Genomic DNA, 15,913 nt, shown 5'->3' with positions numbered 1-15,913 from the left:
CTTTTTCACTCAACAATTTTTCTTTCTATATTTTCGTTATTCCCTCCATTTATTTTGAGGAGATATCTGGTCTATCATTTGCATGAGTTTCTTTTAGTATTTTTCTGTCATCTTATGTAATTATATGACCCTTTCAGGGAAGGCTTGATGACCTACAAACAGTTCATGCAAGTTCTTGAGGATGATATTCTACCTGCTGAAGCTGAGAGACGGTATTTATTAATGTTGAACAATTACCGATTATGTCTTTTTTGTTTAGTATTGACATGCCATGTCTGTTTAAAAAGGTACCAAGAATACAGGACAGAGTACATCACTACCCAAAAACGTGCTTATTTTGACATTCACAAGAATGATGAGCTGTAAGTCAATGATTTAGCTGTACACAAGTAGGAATACAGATGGTCCAATTGCTTTAACTGTCCTTCCATTTGCTTTGCAGATTGAAAAACAAATACCATCCGACCAATTTATCATCTGTTATTGACAGGTGGAGTTGAATACCAAGTGGTTTTGTATTGAGTCTGTTCCCCTGTGCACACTCGCAAACATAATAATGTTGTAGAAATTGTCTTATGGAACAATATCCTTTTCTGTACAGCTCATCTTAATGCCTTCCACATTTTTGTTAACTTTGTCTAACTGCAGCTTTTCCATTATGCAGTAGGAATGCACGTTGTAAGGGAGTAGCAAGTAATTTCTTTCATGATTTGCAAAATGGAACTCTGGACCTGTGAGTTATGTTTGCACAGCTTGTGTTATGATATGATCTTTTGGATTTCTTTTTTATACCTTGATATTCTGCTGAACAGTGGCCCTGGAATAACTGCGGCTGCAGCAAGTAAAGCAGCAAGTGGCAGTGATGGAAACACTGATGATGATGGAGACAATGACAAGAGGAGAAAGCATGGTAGGATCTCCTCGAAAGAAACAGACCCTCTTTCTGGTGCTCCCGTGGCTCATCCAGTAAGCTCTGAATCTCGACGGGTCCAAGTTGACATTGAACAAGCTCTGGCCCTTGTGCGTAAGCTTGACACTGAGAAGGGTATTGTGGGGAATATCCTATCAAGTGGTGATCATGACAAATCAGATGTGGACAAGTCTCATATTGGATCTATGGGACCTATAATTATAATCCGAGGCTTAACTACTGTCAAAGGCCTTGAAGGTGTTGAGCTCCTAGATACTCTTCTTACCTATTTATGGCGCATTCATGGTGTTGATTACTATGGCATGTCTGAGGCAAATGAACCAAAAGGCATTCGCCATGTGAGAGCAGACAGTAAGGCGTCTAATACAACTAATATCAATGCCGCTGATTGGGAAAAGAAGCTGGATACTTTCTGGCAGGAAAGGCTGATTGGTCAGGACCCCATGGTAATATTAGCAGCCAAGGACAAAATCGATGCAGCAGCAGTTGAAGTTCTCGAACCTTATGTCAGGAAGATAAGGGATGAAAAGTATGGATGGAAATATGGCTGTGGAGCCAAGGGCTGTACAAAGCTTTTCCATGCTCCTGAGTTTGTACACAAGCATTTGAGGCTGAAGCATCCCGAGCTTGTGATAGAGTTGACTTCCAAAGTCCGAGAGGATCTTTATTTCCAAAATTACATGAAGTATGTACATATGATCTTCTACCTATGCTACTTTTTTTAAGAGGGGCTACTTATATGGTTGTTTCTTTATGAACAGTGATCCTAATGCACCTGGTGGAACCCCAGTCATGCAACAGTCTGCACCAGTAAGAACCTCATCTCCATTACTTGCTTAAATAAAACAGCACAACTCTACAAGTGAACTACATACCAATATATCTGATATGTGCTGTACACCTGTACCTAACCGTGAACTACATACATAACTTCATACCAATATATGTACACCTGTACCTAACCATTATATCTTCAAACAAAAATCGGTGTTACTCTTACTCAGGCTGCATCCTGTAGTTATGGTTGTTTGTTTCCTGTCAGTAAAGCCCAGTTCCCTTTTAAGATATAGTTAATTTGTATGTCTGCCTTTTGGTTACCAGTTAGTGTACACGTGGACCATGTACCAATCCACCCCTTTCCTCTACAGATTTTCCTTTCAGGAGCTCTTAAAGAGCTATTGTTAATATTGTTCTAAAAAGGCATGATAAGTCATTTACTGTGGCGTAACTGGTGAGTTCAGTGTCATGGAGAACTCTTGATGTGAAAGGTTTAAAGAGAGTGGCTTATTCAAGGGATTTATCCACAATGGTCAAAATTGTGGTTTTATTGTGATAATAATAGATGTAGTTATTTGCCATATGCCAAAAAACCTGTGGTTTTTTGAAACCTGATCCATAATACATGTGGTTTTGTGAAATTTACTCTTTGAGTGCAGATGAAAACTGCAGACACATTCATGTTTATTAAAATTTTCATTTTTACATCCTTGACCAATAGTCACACTTCTGATTTGCAGGACAAATCAAGACAGAGACCTGGTATGGATAATCGTCTGAGATATGACCGTGCCAATCGTAGAGAATATGATAGGGCGGAGAGAGATGGAGGCAGATATAGTAGAGGCGATCGTTCTCCAAGTCGTGATGGCGCTGATGATCAGATGTTTGATGCTTTCCGTGGGCGAGGTCCAAATGCTCCTTTTGTTCCTGAAATCCCTGCTCCCCCAATTTTGATGCCTGTTCCTGGTGCTGGGTAGGTGCTGTGAGAAGATATGATTTCATTTTTGTTCTGATAGATGTCTAAAGGTCTGCTAATGAGTGTGGTTGGTTTGATTTTCAGTCCGCTGGGTCCATTTGTTCCCGCACCTCCAGAAATAGCCATGCATATGTTGAGAGAGCAAGGGCCGCCACCTCCATTTGAACCGAACGGTCCTGCTCATGGCAACGCAGGAGTGCTAGGACCAATGATGGGCGGTCCTGCACCAATTATAACTATGCCTCCATCTTTTCGCCATGATCCTCGTCGTTTGCGAAGGTTAGTAGGTTAACTATTCATTCATAGTATTGAATTTCATGATGTCTGTTATCCTATTTATTCTCTACATACCATATGTCCCCAAAAAAGTTTCGCTCTACCTACTTGATTGTGCCATATTCTGCCCTCATACAAACGGTGGTCAGGGCTTAGCGCAAGCCAAACAACCTGCTTTAGCTTGCATATGTACTTCCAACAGTTATATTGCTGCTTTTTTATTGTAGTGGCAAAAGTTGTATGCATTAAATTTCTGTGTGATAGCCGGCAACTTATTTATGATCATAATTCGATTGCAGTTATAACGACCTTGATGCTCCGGACGAGGAAGTTACCGTTCTTGACTACAGAAGTTTGTAGACCATGCCCTGATGTAATTTTCCGATCACAACTCAAGCATCTCCAGTCTAGGTAGTCGCGTTTTTTTTTTTGACGTAGGGGATGTCATGAACAATAGAGCATTTTTTTGAGGTGTAATGCATCAGCAACTGTTGTATCTCAAATGGCAAAACTGTTATTGAATTGTGCACCGTGTGCACCTGCAGTCCTAAGAAGTGATGAACACAGTATGATTTTTGATAAATGTCCTTTAGACGTTTGACAAAACGTTGTAGCTGACAACATTTTCTCCATTGGAAGTTATTAATAAATGTTGTCATTTTCTCCATGGTCATGTCATTGGCTCGGCTCAACTTGTTTCAATTTCTCGATGAGATGAGCCAAGTTACTGTTTTTGCTTGTTTTGGATGGCTCACTTGTTTTGTATAACGAGCCAGCTCGAGCTAGCGAGCGAGCAACTCATGAGCTAAACAAGCCACATCAAAGTTATTCTAGATTGTTGTATGCATGCAATTTTGACATTATGATTTTTTTTGAAAACTTATTTATAAATAGATCGCTAAAAAAACTTATTACACGAATGACCTTTTTGATCGCATTGGGTAGCAGCTATTTGGTAGCCAGCTTCAATTTTACATTTTGAATAGATAATCTGCTGTGTATGAACTGAAATGAGGAAGTTGACCAGACCAATACATTTGTTTCCATTTGCATATAGCATCTAACCAGCTCCACACAAGGCAAACCAACATATCTCAAGACCAAGGCGCCAACAAATGGATTTTGACAGTGTGTGAAGAATGATTTGATTACAATCCTGTGTTTTCACTTTACAATGTGCAAGTAATGAAAATGCTGCAGATATGCACACGAGTTTTGTGATGCACAAATCCAATGAGATATGCACATAGGAATCACTCACCAGTCGTCACCACTAAGATTGGCATGTAGGAGGCAGTGGAAGTGGTGCATGGCCATCTCCACTGATGGTGCGTATCTTCCCACGCTATAAGCGGGTGACTCCAGGCCCCGCTGAACCCCTTCACAGAGGGCAATGTCTTCCATCTGCAGGTCGACCGCACGATGTTCAGAGATAAACTTGAAATATCAACAACTAGTGGAATTATCACTGTGTGCAGTCTCTGCTTTCTTTTCTTGCTTGTGATATTTTATGGCTAGTTTTTTTTTCTTTTTTTTGAAATGAACATGTCTACAAAATATGGTCTTATAGCATGCATCTATGAGATATCAACATGGTGTATGTGTATAAAGTTGTACTCCAGAAGCTAACATATATACATCAGACATGGAAACCAATGCTGTTTCTGCCTCAGACATGACTGTAATAAGAGAAAAGCACGAAGTGCATCTGGAAGCAACTTAATCAGGGCAGTGTTGTTAGAAGACCATTGAATTTACACTGACGTAGTGCTGTGAGCCTGTAGTGACAAGTTTAAAGAATGTGTCTGCCTTGACATAAACTCAGTCATTCGTGTCAACAATGGATTGAACTACCTTGCAGTTAAACATTAGTATTATGGTAATATACTTATATACCTGTACTTGCTCGCTGTCTTTTAAGCTTCTATCAATGAATTTCTGGTCGTCCTGCATATTCAATATGGATCAAGCCATCGAAAAGATTTACAGCACACAGAAATATACCAAATCATTACTTGTTTCATACGGGAACCTGAATAAACTCTGAAACTAACATCAACATCTAACCAAAGACATCACTATGCTTGCAGGTCATTAAACTATTTAGTCGACCTATGCTGAACTAATCTTTATTTGCAAAAACAGGTTACTAAAAGTGGTATATGAGTAAATTGGTAGAAACTCTTGCCGTTGGACAAGTTGAAAGCAGACAATTGTTTCAGAGTGATGCACTAATAGTATGTTTGCAATGCAAGTCGAAACACGAGCACAAAATTACCGCAATATATAACAATTGGGAACTCATGTTTGCAACTCAAACTACCATTCCCATTTGATGGCAATGAGACTATATGTTACATAATATGTAGTGAAAAAACGAGATATGGAAATAGATTCTACCAGAAGAGACTGGTCAAGGAAATAATCAAATATCACTTTACATCTGGTTGCATCCAATGGAACAACTAGATTAGTGTCCATCCATGGGCCATACCTGAAAATCAAGGAAGTTTTCAAATTTTGTATGCATGATAAAGAAAAATGGGAATTCGGAACAGTAGTTTACAAGGATACTGAAGCCACCTGTTAATCATAAAGTTTGGGTAAACAAAAGCATAAGTAGCTTTTGTCCCTAAGCGATCGAAATCATTTTGTTCTACTTGGCCACTTTCACATCTTTGAACACTAACTCTCTCATATGTCTACAAAGAGATAAATGCATGCTAATCAGCAATCCACCCGGAACAGCAAACTAGTTATGAGAAAATAAAGCAGAACGGCTATAGGCATTCATGTCAGATGTGAAGATCCTAAAAGGTACTACCTCTGTCTCAAAAATCAAAATATCTCTATTGTTAATAATAAATTAAAATTGATTCTTTCTACACAAAAACAAAACAACAGAAAATTGACCTACTAAAACCTGTCTATTCGACAACAAATCACCAATAAAACAAATATTACTAAAGAAAAAAAACAGTAAAAAAAGTGAGTTATTAAATATACAAGTGTTTCGTAAGATTGAAGCTGTAGACCAGATGCTAGGGCTCCATGTGCATATGGAACATGATAGCCACCATCCAGATAGTTGTCGCAAAAGACCTGCATCAGAAGGACCCAATGGGCATAAGCATATACTTAAGAGAAGCCTGTTGTATTTTCAGTTTTTTTTTGAATCAAAATGTCATCATGACAGTTCATCAATAAGACCTTCCAGTTACATTCGATTATATATTCTCGCCTGCAAACATGAGGCAGTGAAGTGTCAATGCCATTTCTACTCAACAGATCTGAAGCACTACCCAGCCATTCATCTCCAACTGTGTCATCAGCAGTTTCTTTGGAGAAGCCATTATCGAATCTAGCCACTACAAATGGCCCCCATGTGGCTACTTTAATAGGAATGAGACCAAAATCCTGTTTCCAAAAGGAAGCATAACTGCATGAGTTCAGGTTGTGGAATTGAGAAGGACACAACACAAGCTTCCAAAAGAAAGTTGGGACTCACATTTTTGTTGAAGTTCTTGATTCCTGCTATTCGTGTAGCTTTTAGGAGGACTCCATCCAGTCCATATGTCCAACCCTACAATGTTTCAAGAGAGAACACAATTATAGACTGTGCTGGTAATAATAGTATTAGCAATTCCTGTGTCTGCTAAAATAAGAAACCAGAAGCTTTGCCAATTACCGCACATAGTAACCAGAAAGTCCAAATAGACTAGTTAAGCATGTACTCTGGTGATACTTCGTTTTGGTTATTCCTAGTTCATACTTCCAAGTGTCCAGTGTCCACACGGGTACTAAAAAGTTGTGAGATGAACTAACAAAACAGTGTGTAGGAATTCAAGATGTTAATCACCCAAAATTCATGTGGGCATATACATAATTTTCATGTTAGCATTCTCAAGAATCTTTAGTATTATTTGGCTTCTTTCCCTTAAAAATTCAATCGATCAACATTTCATGAGAAGTTTCTGGTCACATTTATTTTCTCAACACTCAATAGAGTATCCAATAGCGCACAACAATGAGGACATACCACCTGTTGATGTTTCCTAAGGAACTCACATGATAAGGGCACTGGAAGCAAGTCTTCTGACCACTTCCACATGCAAGGAGTGAGGCATGATGGCGACAAACGTTGTGAAAAGCATGAAGTTCTCCAATTGCATCCCGACATACAACAAATTCTACATTTCCAAGTCTGCTACATCACCTTGTTAGATTATTATAATCATGAACATCCAGTGCAAATGATTTTATTTTACAGAAATTTGGGAGCAGTGATGACTGATGGATAAAGTGCTCTCCATGTGGTTGGCTATATGGAAATAACGTAAGGATCCTCTACGCATATAAGAATAAACTTCATGTTTTGCACATCAGACACTAGTATAAGAGTCCGGTTACAGAAGGATGAAATCACCTTCCTGTGAAGTAGTCACCTGGATTCTTGACTTGCCATATGTGGCCTGTAAAGGAAACACAAAATAAGCTTTCAGCGAGAAAATAATGGTGGCTATCAACACTCTTTCTGAACTGGCCACAAAACTTACTGAATCGATGATGGTGAAGAGAAATTGAATGGAAGTGTAAACAATAAATCGATATGAAAACTAATCAAGGTGTAAAGCTACAAACGGCCATACGTAGCACAAGGAGGCTCAAATGCCATGCCAATCCATATAATTAATCCATCTTTTGCAACAACATTGTAATCTGACATGGGAGTTGGGAATTGGGATTAAGGATGTCAGTAGTCCTTGAACCAGTTTATCCATGAGCACCTGAGCCACAAACTCTCCATTTCAAGCAAGCGAGAAGTGAGCTCACTTCCAACTCTCCCACTCGCAGCCCCACATCGCGCATATTTACTATGCACAGGTATCCATCAAAATCCACCATTAGAGATCGTTTAGAGATTAGATGCAATTGATATAATGATATTGCGGGCGCTTGTACTATCGCACAACACAGCTAGCAACCAATCGAGGAAAGTAAGAACAAAAGGAGGAGGGGTTTGGGACTTGGGGGCGGTGCAAAATCGAGAGTATACCAACAGCCTGCCACCCGCGGAGGAAGACGCGGTCGAGCTCTAGCCAGAGGAGGTCCGGGTCGGTGTACCACCCGCTCGGCGGCGTCACGGCGGAGGCCAGCGGGACCGCCGGGTCGAACGCCGCCACGAGGCGCCGCGCGGGCGCGGGCTCGGGCGTCGCCACGGCGGAGGCGGCGACGCGGGACGGCGCGGCGCGGGTGGGCTTGGGGCGAGCGGCTCGGGAGGCGGAGGGTAACGCGGCCGCGGATTGCGCGATCGCCATCGTCGGCCGGCAGCGGAGGCGGCAGGGGCAGCTGCGTGCGTGCGTGCGTGCGACGGTGCGAGTCGCGAGAGGAGGCACCTGTTCGATTTGTCTTTGAATATTTAATGAAATGCATATTTTTAATATTAAAAACAACTCTTTCAAAACTTAATTTCAATATCTGCACCACATTTTAAGCCAGGCTTACTGATGTGATAAGGCAATGTTATAATATTTTAACCGTCTGGACCTATATAAAAGTACACTGTGCCTGCAAGATGGTGTTATATTGTCATGTTAAACACGGCATTGTCAAACAATGTAAATTTGAAAATGATTTTTTGAACGATTTATTTTAAAGAGTAAACATTTAAAATGTGTATTTAATAAAATAACTTGGTCAGGAAACTAATCAAATAATGAATTGGGAGAATAATTTGTCAAGGAAACTAATCAATGAACAGGGGAGAGTAGTTTTTCGAGAACTATTCTTTAAAACTTTTAAAAGGAAGGCGGCATTGTATGGTTAAATTTGAATCATAAACTTTTTTGAAATTATTTGAATTATAAACTTGTTTCTCAGTAAGATATGGAATTCTGTTGCTCCGCGTTAGATGCTCCCATTGTCTCGCTAAGCTTACATTGTTTATTGGCCGGAAGAATAAGGCCGCGTTCGATTGAAATATGTTTAGTTAACTTATCCTGACACGGAAAATATAGTAATGGATTAGTACATAATTAATTAAGTATTAATTATTAAAAAAATATAAAATAGACTAATATAACTTTTAGCAATTCGGGAAGCGTGCGTGCGAAAAACGAGCGGGTAAGTTAACTTATCGGCAGCAAATGAACGCGGCCTAAGACGTATCACCTATTAGCAACCTAAAACTAATTTATAAAAAAATTATAATATACATATCTATTGTACTTCAAAATTAAATATTGTAACATAGTACTCCCTCTGTCAAAAAAACCAATTCTCCGGTTTCCGTGCCCAACATTTGACCGTCCGTCTTATTTGAAAAATTTTCAGAAAATTAGAAAAAAATTAGTCACATGTAAAGTATTATTTATGATTTATCATCTAATAAAAACAAAAATATCAATCGCAAATTTTTTTAAATAAGACGAAGAGTCAAAAATTATAGATAAAAAGTGAAAAATTAGTTTATTCTAGGACGGAGGGAGTAGAAGGTCGACTTCATATTAGCAACTTTGTTCTTAGGTTGCTATGAGTATTGCTTCCTATCCAACTACATGTTCTTAAGAAGGTTGACTTGTGCCTCCTTTGGCATTTGTTCTTAGGGTTAATTAGATCTATGTCATTCCAAATATGTCAGTTTAGAAATATGCTATTACAATTCAACTTATGACATTACAATTTTGCTCACTCATAAATATGACATTTTATACGCCTTGAAAGCATTTGGCCTCACAAACAGAGCCCTGTATTTTCGTAGTGATCAAAATACCCCTATTACTCAGTGCTTGAGCATTAGCCAGCTTGGCACTGGTCGGAGTCGACAACCGCCGGTGCTCGGTGCGGCGACGGTGGAGGTGACGACCGCGGGTGACCGACATGCCGACGATGCGGCGACTGCGGGTGGCCGTCGCAGTCGGGTGGAGGCAGGGGGCGACACTGGCGCAGTCGGGAGGAGGCGACGACGCATTGGAGCAGGGTGGCATCAAGGGGCGGTCGAGTGGATACCAACGTAGTCGGGGGACGACGTCGGCGTAGTTGGGAGGCCGTCGACGCGCCGGTCACCTACGGCCAGTGCCAAGCATGGCAGCATCGAGGGGCGGGAGCGTCGGGGGGTGACGGCGGCCCGGTGGCCCGGCGGCGACGACGCGTCGGAGCAGGACATTGTCGGCGCCAGTGCCAAGCAGGGCGGCGTTGAGGGACGGGGGCGTCGGGGGACGGCGGCGATGGCGCGTCGGAGCAGGACAGCGGCGGTGGCCCGGTGGCCCGGCGCCGACGGTGCGTCGGAGCAGGAGTACATCATTGGCGCAGTCGGGGCATGACGGCGTTCGCGCAGTCGGGCGGCGGCGTCGGGGGGCCGCAGCTTCGGGGGCGGCGACGGTCCGGTGGCGCCAGCGGCGAGGAGATCCAGGAGGTTGACTGGTGGTGAACACATCCTTCCTTCGTTGCAAAGAGAAGAAGAAGAAGAGATGGAGCAGGAGCATTTTAGATGATAGGGAAAAAACAGGGTCCGAGTCTACGTGTTTATTGTTCACATGTTTGGCTTGTTATATATATATATATATATACGGTGAGAGATAATAGAATCCAATAAAAACTATAGAGATAAATGATAGTGTAATATATAACAGATCATATGATTTCTCTATCATCTATTATTTTCCGCATCGCTTTCTGCTGTGCTCTGTAACAGCCATCACCCAATTCATCCTGACCAAGCAGGCAGGTCTCCTGAGTCCCTGTCTCTTCACTGAAGCTCCTTCCAGCAAATCAGAGAACGAAAACAAAGCAAAACGCCTTCACCACCCGTGCCGACTGACCGATCGGCGATCGCCATCAGAAGCTTTAAAAAACCCCCAACACAATTACCGGCGTTCGCCCGTACTAAAAAAAACCAAACTAATCGACCCAATCCATAGCCAAGTCATTGTCGATTAATTTAATATATACTCGTAATCTGACCAGATCAACCGCGGCTGTGTCCTGGAGCTGGACTAGGGTTTATATTACCGACTCAAATATCAATTGATAAACTTCGACACAGTGATCAAATCTACTCTCCTCCTCGTTTCAGGTTACAAGTCGTTTTAACTTTGTTATGAATCAAACTACTTCAAATTTAATCAAATTTATAGACAAATATAGTAGCATATATAATACCAATTTAGTTTTATTAAATCTATAATTAAATATATTTTTATAATATGTGTGTCTTGGCCTCTTGGGTTATAAATGTTACGAGTTTTTTTATATAAACTTAATCAAACTCGAATTAGTTTAACTTCGAGCAAGGTCAAAACGACTTATAACTGAAACAGAAAGAGTACCATTTAAATTTGATTTATATCGACACTAATCAAAATTTCAATTTCAACCAAAAATTAATTCCGAGCTACGTCCAAACTTCAAAATACATCGAAAATTGGTTTTATGAAACTAGGTGGACAGATTGAGATTCTGCAATTTTATATCTCTCTAACATGATCGTGGAACTAAAAAACACAGAGCCCACTTACCAGTGACCATATCACAAATAATTTTCGTTTCATAAAGGTTATAAGCTAAAATTTAAATTTAAATCATAAATTTAGAGTTGATTTTTAGAATTTTTTACTTTAAAATCACAATAAATATGTATATAAAAATTTTATTTATAAATTATTTTTCGTTTTCATCTTTGACAAGCAATCACCCATACGTCACCAGAGGTCCGAGGTGGACCAGACCAAGCGTGAACGAGCAAGCGAGCGAAATGGATAAGATCACCAGCACACGGCTGCTCGTGCCTGCGCTGCTGCTGTTCCGGCGACGTGACCCCGGCCTACGTTTTCTCCTCATTATCATCTCTCCTCTCCCTCTCCCTCTCCCTCTCCATCCATGCTCCATCGCTCTCTTGCCCAAAAGCTTATCCTCTCACCAGCACCACTTTTCACGACCCTCCCGTCCCTTTCTCAACCTCCACACATTTTGTACCCATTCTCAGATCATGTTTGAAATTCGGTGATTGTAAGGATGAAGACTCAATCTATCGATGCATTGCTGAGTTAACAATGACCAACTCTAGTTTAATGAAACGAACTTAGGGTTTTAATTTTTTTGAATTTTGACGGATTATTTGTGAATCGATCATTGCCTAAAAATTTCAAAGTGTTTCGACTAGGAGATATTATTAAGTTAATTAAGACGGAGTAGCTAGATGATCAGCTTTCGGTTGCAGCGTCCACATCCGGAAAGAAGATTTAGATAAGCCTCCCCTCTGAACCTCCTGTGTTCCTCCTGATGACCAAGAAAAATCAGATGAAATGGAGACTGATTACTCATCCTAAAGTACAATCTGGGCACCAACCAGCAGGAACAATCTTTTGCCTTAATTTGCTTCTGATCTTTAATTAGCCCCCCAAAAAAATTAAAGCCATCATGATGATGATAGTATTGCTCATGCATCCATGGATGGATGCACACAAAGGTGGTTACAAGTGTTGTGGTTGCTGAACCCTAGCTACAGTGAGCACTTCACTATATACAAAAACAGTTGCATTATGTAGATAATATGGATGAAAGTGCAAGGAACAGATTGGGTGCTTGATTAAATTCGTCTCTGCATGCCTCCTACAAACTATATTGATTGATTATACAAAATGTTATTGCTATTGACAAAATTAGAAGGGTTAGTGAGGAAATGAGATCACATCCACTAGCTAAGTTAGGATACATGGCATGCTTATGCACCAAGAGTCTGAAGAAGGATTGTTTAGTACTACTCCACATGTGTGTTTGGTTGGTGCATGCTCTGATTGATCTCTTCTTGGTCAATGCAATTAGGTAGCTAACAGTGATTAGTACTACTAGTGTATTTGATCTTAGGTGGCAGTGGTAAGTGAGGTAGGATGGCATGCTTGCTGCTAAGAGAAGAAACAAATCAAGAAACCTAAGCAGTTCTAATGGATTTTGATGATGGATTTGATGATTGATGTGATGAGCTGAGATCCCAAACTATTACAAAAAGGGATCTTTTTTTCATCTTGCTTAATTCTTTTTTTGTTGTGATTCTCCTCGCCGTCGTCGTCGGTCAGCCATTGCCGCCGGCGCCGTTGATGCCGTCGTCGGGAAGTGGCTGGGGCGCCGGGAGGAAGGGCGGGAGGGCGGTGAGCGACGTGGAGGAGACGCGGCGGATGGAGGAGCAGCGGAGGATGCGGCGGCGCTTGTTGAAGGGGTTCTCCGGCTTGGCGAGGACGTTGGCGCCGCTGGCCGCGGTGGCGCCGGCGGCCACGTCCTGCAGGTTGGCGAACGACCTCGACTTGCCGGAGAAGAAGTTGGACAGCCCTCTCCTGCATATGCACCGGCGTCGACGACGAGGCGACGAACCCATCCGCCATTAGCGAGGCGAGCTAATTGGTAGGGATGCGAGAATTCGATTGCTTAGTTATTCGCGCGCTTACTTGATGGGGAGGGCGTCGTCGAGGGCGTCGAGGCAGGTGAGCGCGCCGCCGCACTTCTTCGTCTTCCTCCGCCACGTCTCGCCCTTGCTCTCCACCTCCTCCTCCTCGTCGTCATCCTCCTCCGACTCGTCGCCAATGGAGGACCGCTGCTCCTCCTCCTCCTCCTCCTCCTCGCCCGCCTCCTCCTCCACCGTCTCCAGCACGAACAGCCCGCGCACGGCGTCCTCACCGGCGGCATCCCCGCCACCCGGATCCTCCTCCAGCTGCTGCACCACGTCCTTCCTCTTCCTCGCCCCACCCCCACCCCCACACATCCCATACGCCGACGACGCCCCCACCGGCGACGACCCCACCGCCGCCGCTGCCGCCACAACGGACATCGCGTCCGCGCCTCGCCGCCTCCTCCGCCGTGGCTCCTGCTCTCATCAACCAATCGCCGGCCGGCGGCTCACCTCACCTCTCAGACGAGACTCATGGCCGCGCCACCCACGCACCACACCCCCCGAGGACGGACGGACGAGCCGGACGGGCAGACAGACGGACAGAAGGAGGCAAGGCGGTCGCCGCGGGGCCGTATATAGGCAGCAGCGAAGGCAAGCCACGCCACGGCGAGGGGGGGAGGAGGAGGAGGACGACGACGACGGCGACGCGTGGAGGGGGAGACGTGTCGGAGGCAGCGAGGGCGACGGGGGCACCAGACACAGATCGAGGCGAGCTGCATGCACCGCAACACGCACGTTCAAGCTAACCTTAGCTCGCAGCGCAATGATAATAATAACACTATCTATCAGCTTACCTTATCATTATCACCATCTCACTCTCACCTCTCTTGCCTTTTTTTTCTTTTTCTTCTGGTTTTTTCCGGTCTCGTCTTTTGCCTAGAATGCATAGGTTGCTATCGAAATTAATCTGAATTTTAAGGTGGTGTTTAGACTTGAAAATTTTTTTAGAGAAATGTCACATCAAATGTTTGACCAGATGTCAGAAAGAGTTTTCGGACACGAATGGAAAAACTTAGCCTAAGTAGATAACTTATTCTCTCAGATACTCAATCTGAAATTTATGCTCGTATTAAAATTTAAATTTATGATCATAGGTGTTACTCAGGTCACTACAGTCACGACACTAGCCCCCTTTCATCTAGCATATTATTTGTAATTAAGCTAGCCCTTCGTCACGTGCTGCCGGCCTACGCATGCACTCGTCAATCCTTAATTTCACTTCTGCTTATATATATAAACCTTAATTTAAATTTTTAACATTAAATTTAAAATTGATTTTTAAATTTTCTTTATCGTAGTTTAATTTTTACTCTTTGATTTTAAATATGTAAGGATATGTATATAAATTATATATGTACAATTTAGTTTTTTTATATAAATACGCCGTTTAATTAGTGTGGCTGCCCGTACTGAACTAGCACTAGCAGCCAGTGAACAGGACGCCACAGCTGTTTGCCAAATCAGGGTAATCTTATCTCTCTGCAAGCTAAGCTAGCTGGCTTGGCTAATTAATTAACTGGTGCCACACAGCTGCATTTTTGGCTAGTTTTGCCTAAGTGGGCTCTTATCCATATCCACAGCCATATTAATTAAGGTTGCTTTAGAAAAAGAATTATACCTAAAATTTCAACCTACGGCTCTAAGTTTTTGTCCATCTGTTTGTTTTCTTCTGAATTTTGTTTCAATATCTTTCTTAACTAACAGTTGCCCATATAATAGGGGTAAAAGCGGAACTTATCCTTAGACATAAGTAAAAATCAAAATTCAGGGAAATACAATGAATTGAAGAAAAAAAGCGAGGGTGCAAAAGAAAACAACTAGAAATTCACGGACGTGCAGGGAATTTTCTATTGCTTAAAGTTAAAGGGAGACAATACATATGCTGCCTCATGCTAATCCACTATTGTAATTAGTACAAGCCACATGTGTCATCTTAATATTTGCTAAATATGCAGATTTACTATTGCTCACATATATTTTTAGTTAACATATATGCCATCAATTTTCTTCTTAATTAATTAATTCCATTGCAATTATCAACACTTGATTTTGCATGCATATTTTCTGTCTAAAAAGTGAACTGCCATGTAATGTGTGTGGGGAAGTTAACTTGCAATGCTTGGAGCATTACCATGCATGCAAAAGGATATTGTTTAAAAAAATCTTAATATATGTGTGCTGCTGCTCTGATCTGCTCTACGTTATGGTTCAGTAGATGTCAACTTCTGTTAGATAATATGGCCGGCGATAAGTAATTAGCAAGCAAATTCACCTTGCATAATGGTGTTAGAATTGATCTCCAGCCTTTTAGCCCAACGGCTAAAGGAGCCTTGATCGTGCCCTGATCGGGGGCGTCTAGCCCAATAAGCTGGTGGGTCCTGTCACACTGCGCCATATAAAGGGGTGGAGGCTGGCATGGCAGAACAACACACGAAGTTCGTCGCCGCCGCACTCCACCCCATAAACCCTAACCCTAACCGATCGAGGGGGCGCAACCAATAACGGGATC

The 15,913-nt window shown here is 42.2% G+C and overlaps 3 protein-coding genes across 3 annotated transcripts in view; 1 reads left to right on the top strand and 2 right to left on the bottom strand.

Annotated features, from left to right (window-relative positions):
• Positions 1-3,628, top strand: part of LOC102702110 (serrate RNA effector molecule-like) — a 7,173-nt gene extending 3,545 nt beyond the window's left edge. Inside the window, exons 4-12 of the mRNA XM_015838208.2 lie at positions 138-212; positions 288-362; positions 443-490; positions 665-733; positions 813-1,616; positions 1,693-1,741; positions 2,449-2,684; positions 2,772-2,966; positions 3,263-3,628. Of these exons, the coding sequence (XP_015693694.2) occupies positions 138-212; positions 288-362; positions 443-490; positions 665-733; positions 813-1,616; positions 1,693-1,741; positions 2,449-2,684; positions 2,772-2,966; positions 3,263-3,323 (1,612 nt within the window). The 3' untranslated portion in view covers positions 3,324-3,628. The remainder of the gene's footprint in view (positions 1-137; positions 213-287; positions 363-442; positions 491-664; positions 734-812; positions 1,617-1,692; positions 1,742-2,448; positions 2,685-2,771; positions 2,967-3,262) is intronic.
• A 459-nt stretch (positions 3,629-4,087) lies between these two features.
• LOC102701835 (choline monooxygenase, chloroplastic) lies at positions 4,088-8,305 on the bottom strand. Its single transcript, XM_006657231.3, has 10 exons — positions 8,020-8,305; positions 7,390-7,435; positions 7,032-7,167; positions 6,472-6,546; positions 6,174-6,380; positions 5,970-6,065; positions 5,547-5,665; positions 5,364-5,457; positions 4,860-4,910; positions 4,088-4,367 (listed from the first exon to the last, which is right to left on the bottom strand). Exons 1-10 carry the CDS (start codon positions 8,279-8,281, stop codon positions 4,221-4,223), a joined length of 1,233 nt encoding a protein of 410 aa, XP_006657294.2. The 5' UTR covers positions 8,282-8,305; the 3' UTR covers positions 4,088-4,220.
• A 3,930-nt stretch (positions 8,306-12,235) lies between these two features.
• LOC102701557 (histone H3.v1-like) lies at positions 12,236-14,150 on the bottom strand. Its single transcript, XM_040525631.1, has 2 exons — positions 13,403-14,150; positions 12,236-13,291 (listed from the first exon to the last, which is right to left on the bottom strand). The coding sequence occupies exons 1-2, from the start codon at positions 13,780-13,782 to the stop codon at positions 13,033-13,035; spliced, it is 639 nt and encodes a 212-aa protein (XP_040381565.1). The 5' UTR covers positions 13,783-14,150; the 3' UTR covers positions 12,236-13,032.
• Between the last annotated feature and the right edge of the window lie 1,763 nt (positions 14,151-15,913).

Source organism: Oryza brachyantha, chromosome 6, assembly GCF_000231095.2.
Source record: "Oryza brachyantha chromosome 6, ObraRS2, whole genome shotgun sequence".
NCBI classification, from domain to species: Eukaryota; Viridiplantae; Streptophyta; class Magnoliopsida; order Poales; family Poaceae; genus Oryza; species Oryza brachyantha.
The sequence above is the reverse complement of the archived record's forward strand: the minus strand, read 5'-3'. Positions and strand labels throughout refer to the sequence as shown.

Bases quoted from the DNA above. Each gene is read 5' to 3' on its own strand.
- LOC102701557 (XM_040525631.1), bottom strand. From the start codon at position 13,782: ATGTCCGTTGTGGCGGCAGCGGCGGCGGTGGGGTCGTCGCCGGTGGGG. The intron at 13,292-13,402 runs GTAAGCGCGCGA...GTGCATATGCAG, and splicing joins GACGACGCCCTCCCCATCAA to GAGAGGGCTGTCCAACTTCT.
- LOC102701835 (XM_006657231.3), bottom strand. From the start codon at position 8,281: ATGGCGATCGCGCAATCCGCGGCCGCGTTACCCTCCGCCTCCCGAGCC. The intron at 7,168-7,389 runs GTGATTTCATCC...GTGATGTAGCAG, and splicing joins GGTGACTACTTCACAGGAAG to ACTTGGAAATGTAGAATTTG. The intron at 4,911-5,363 runs GTAGAATCTATT...TTGAATATGCAG, and splicing joins TCCTTGACCAGTCTCTTCTG to GACGACCAGAAATTCATTGA.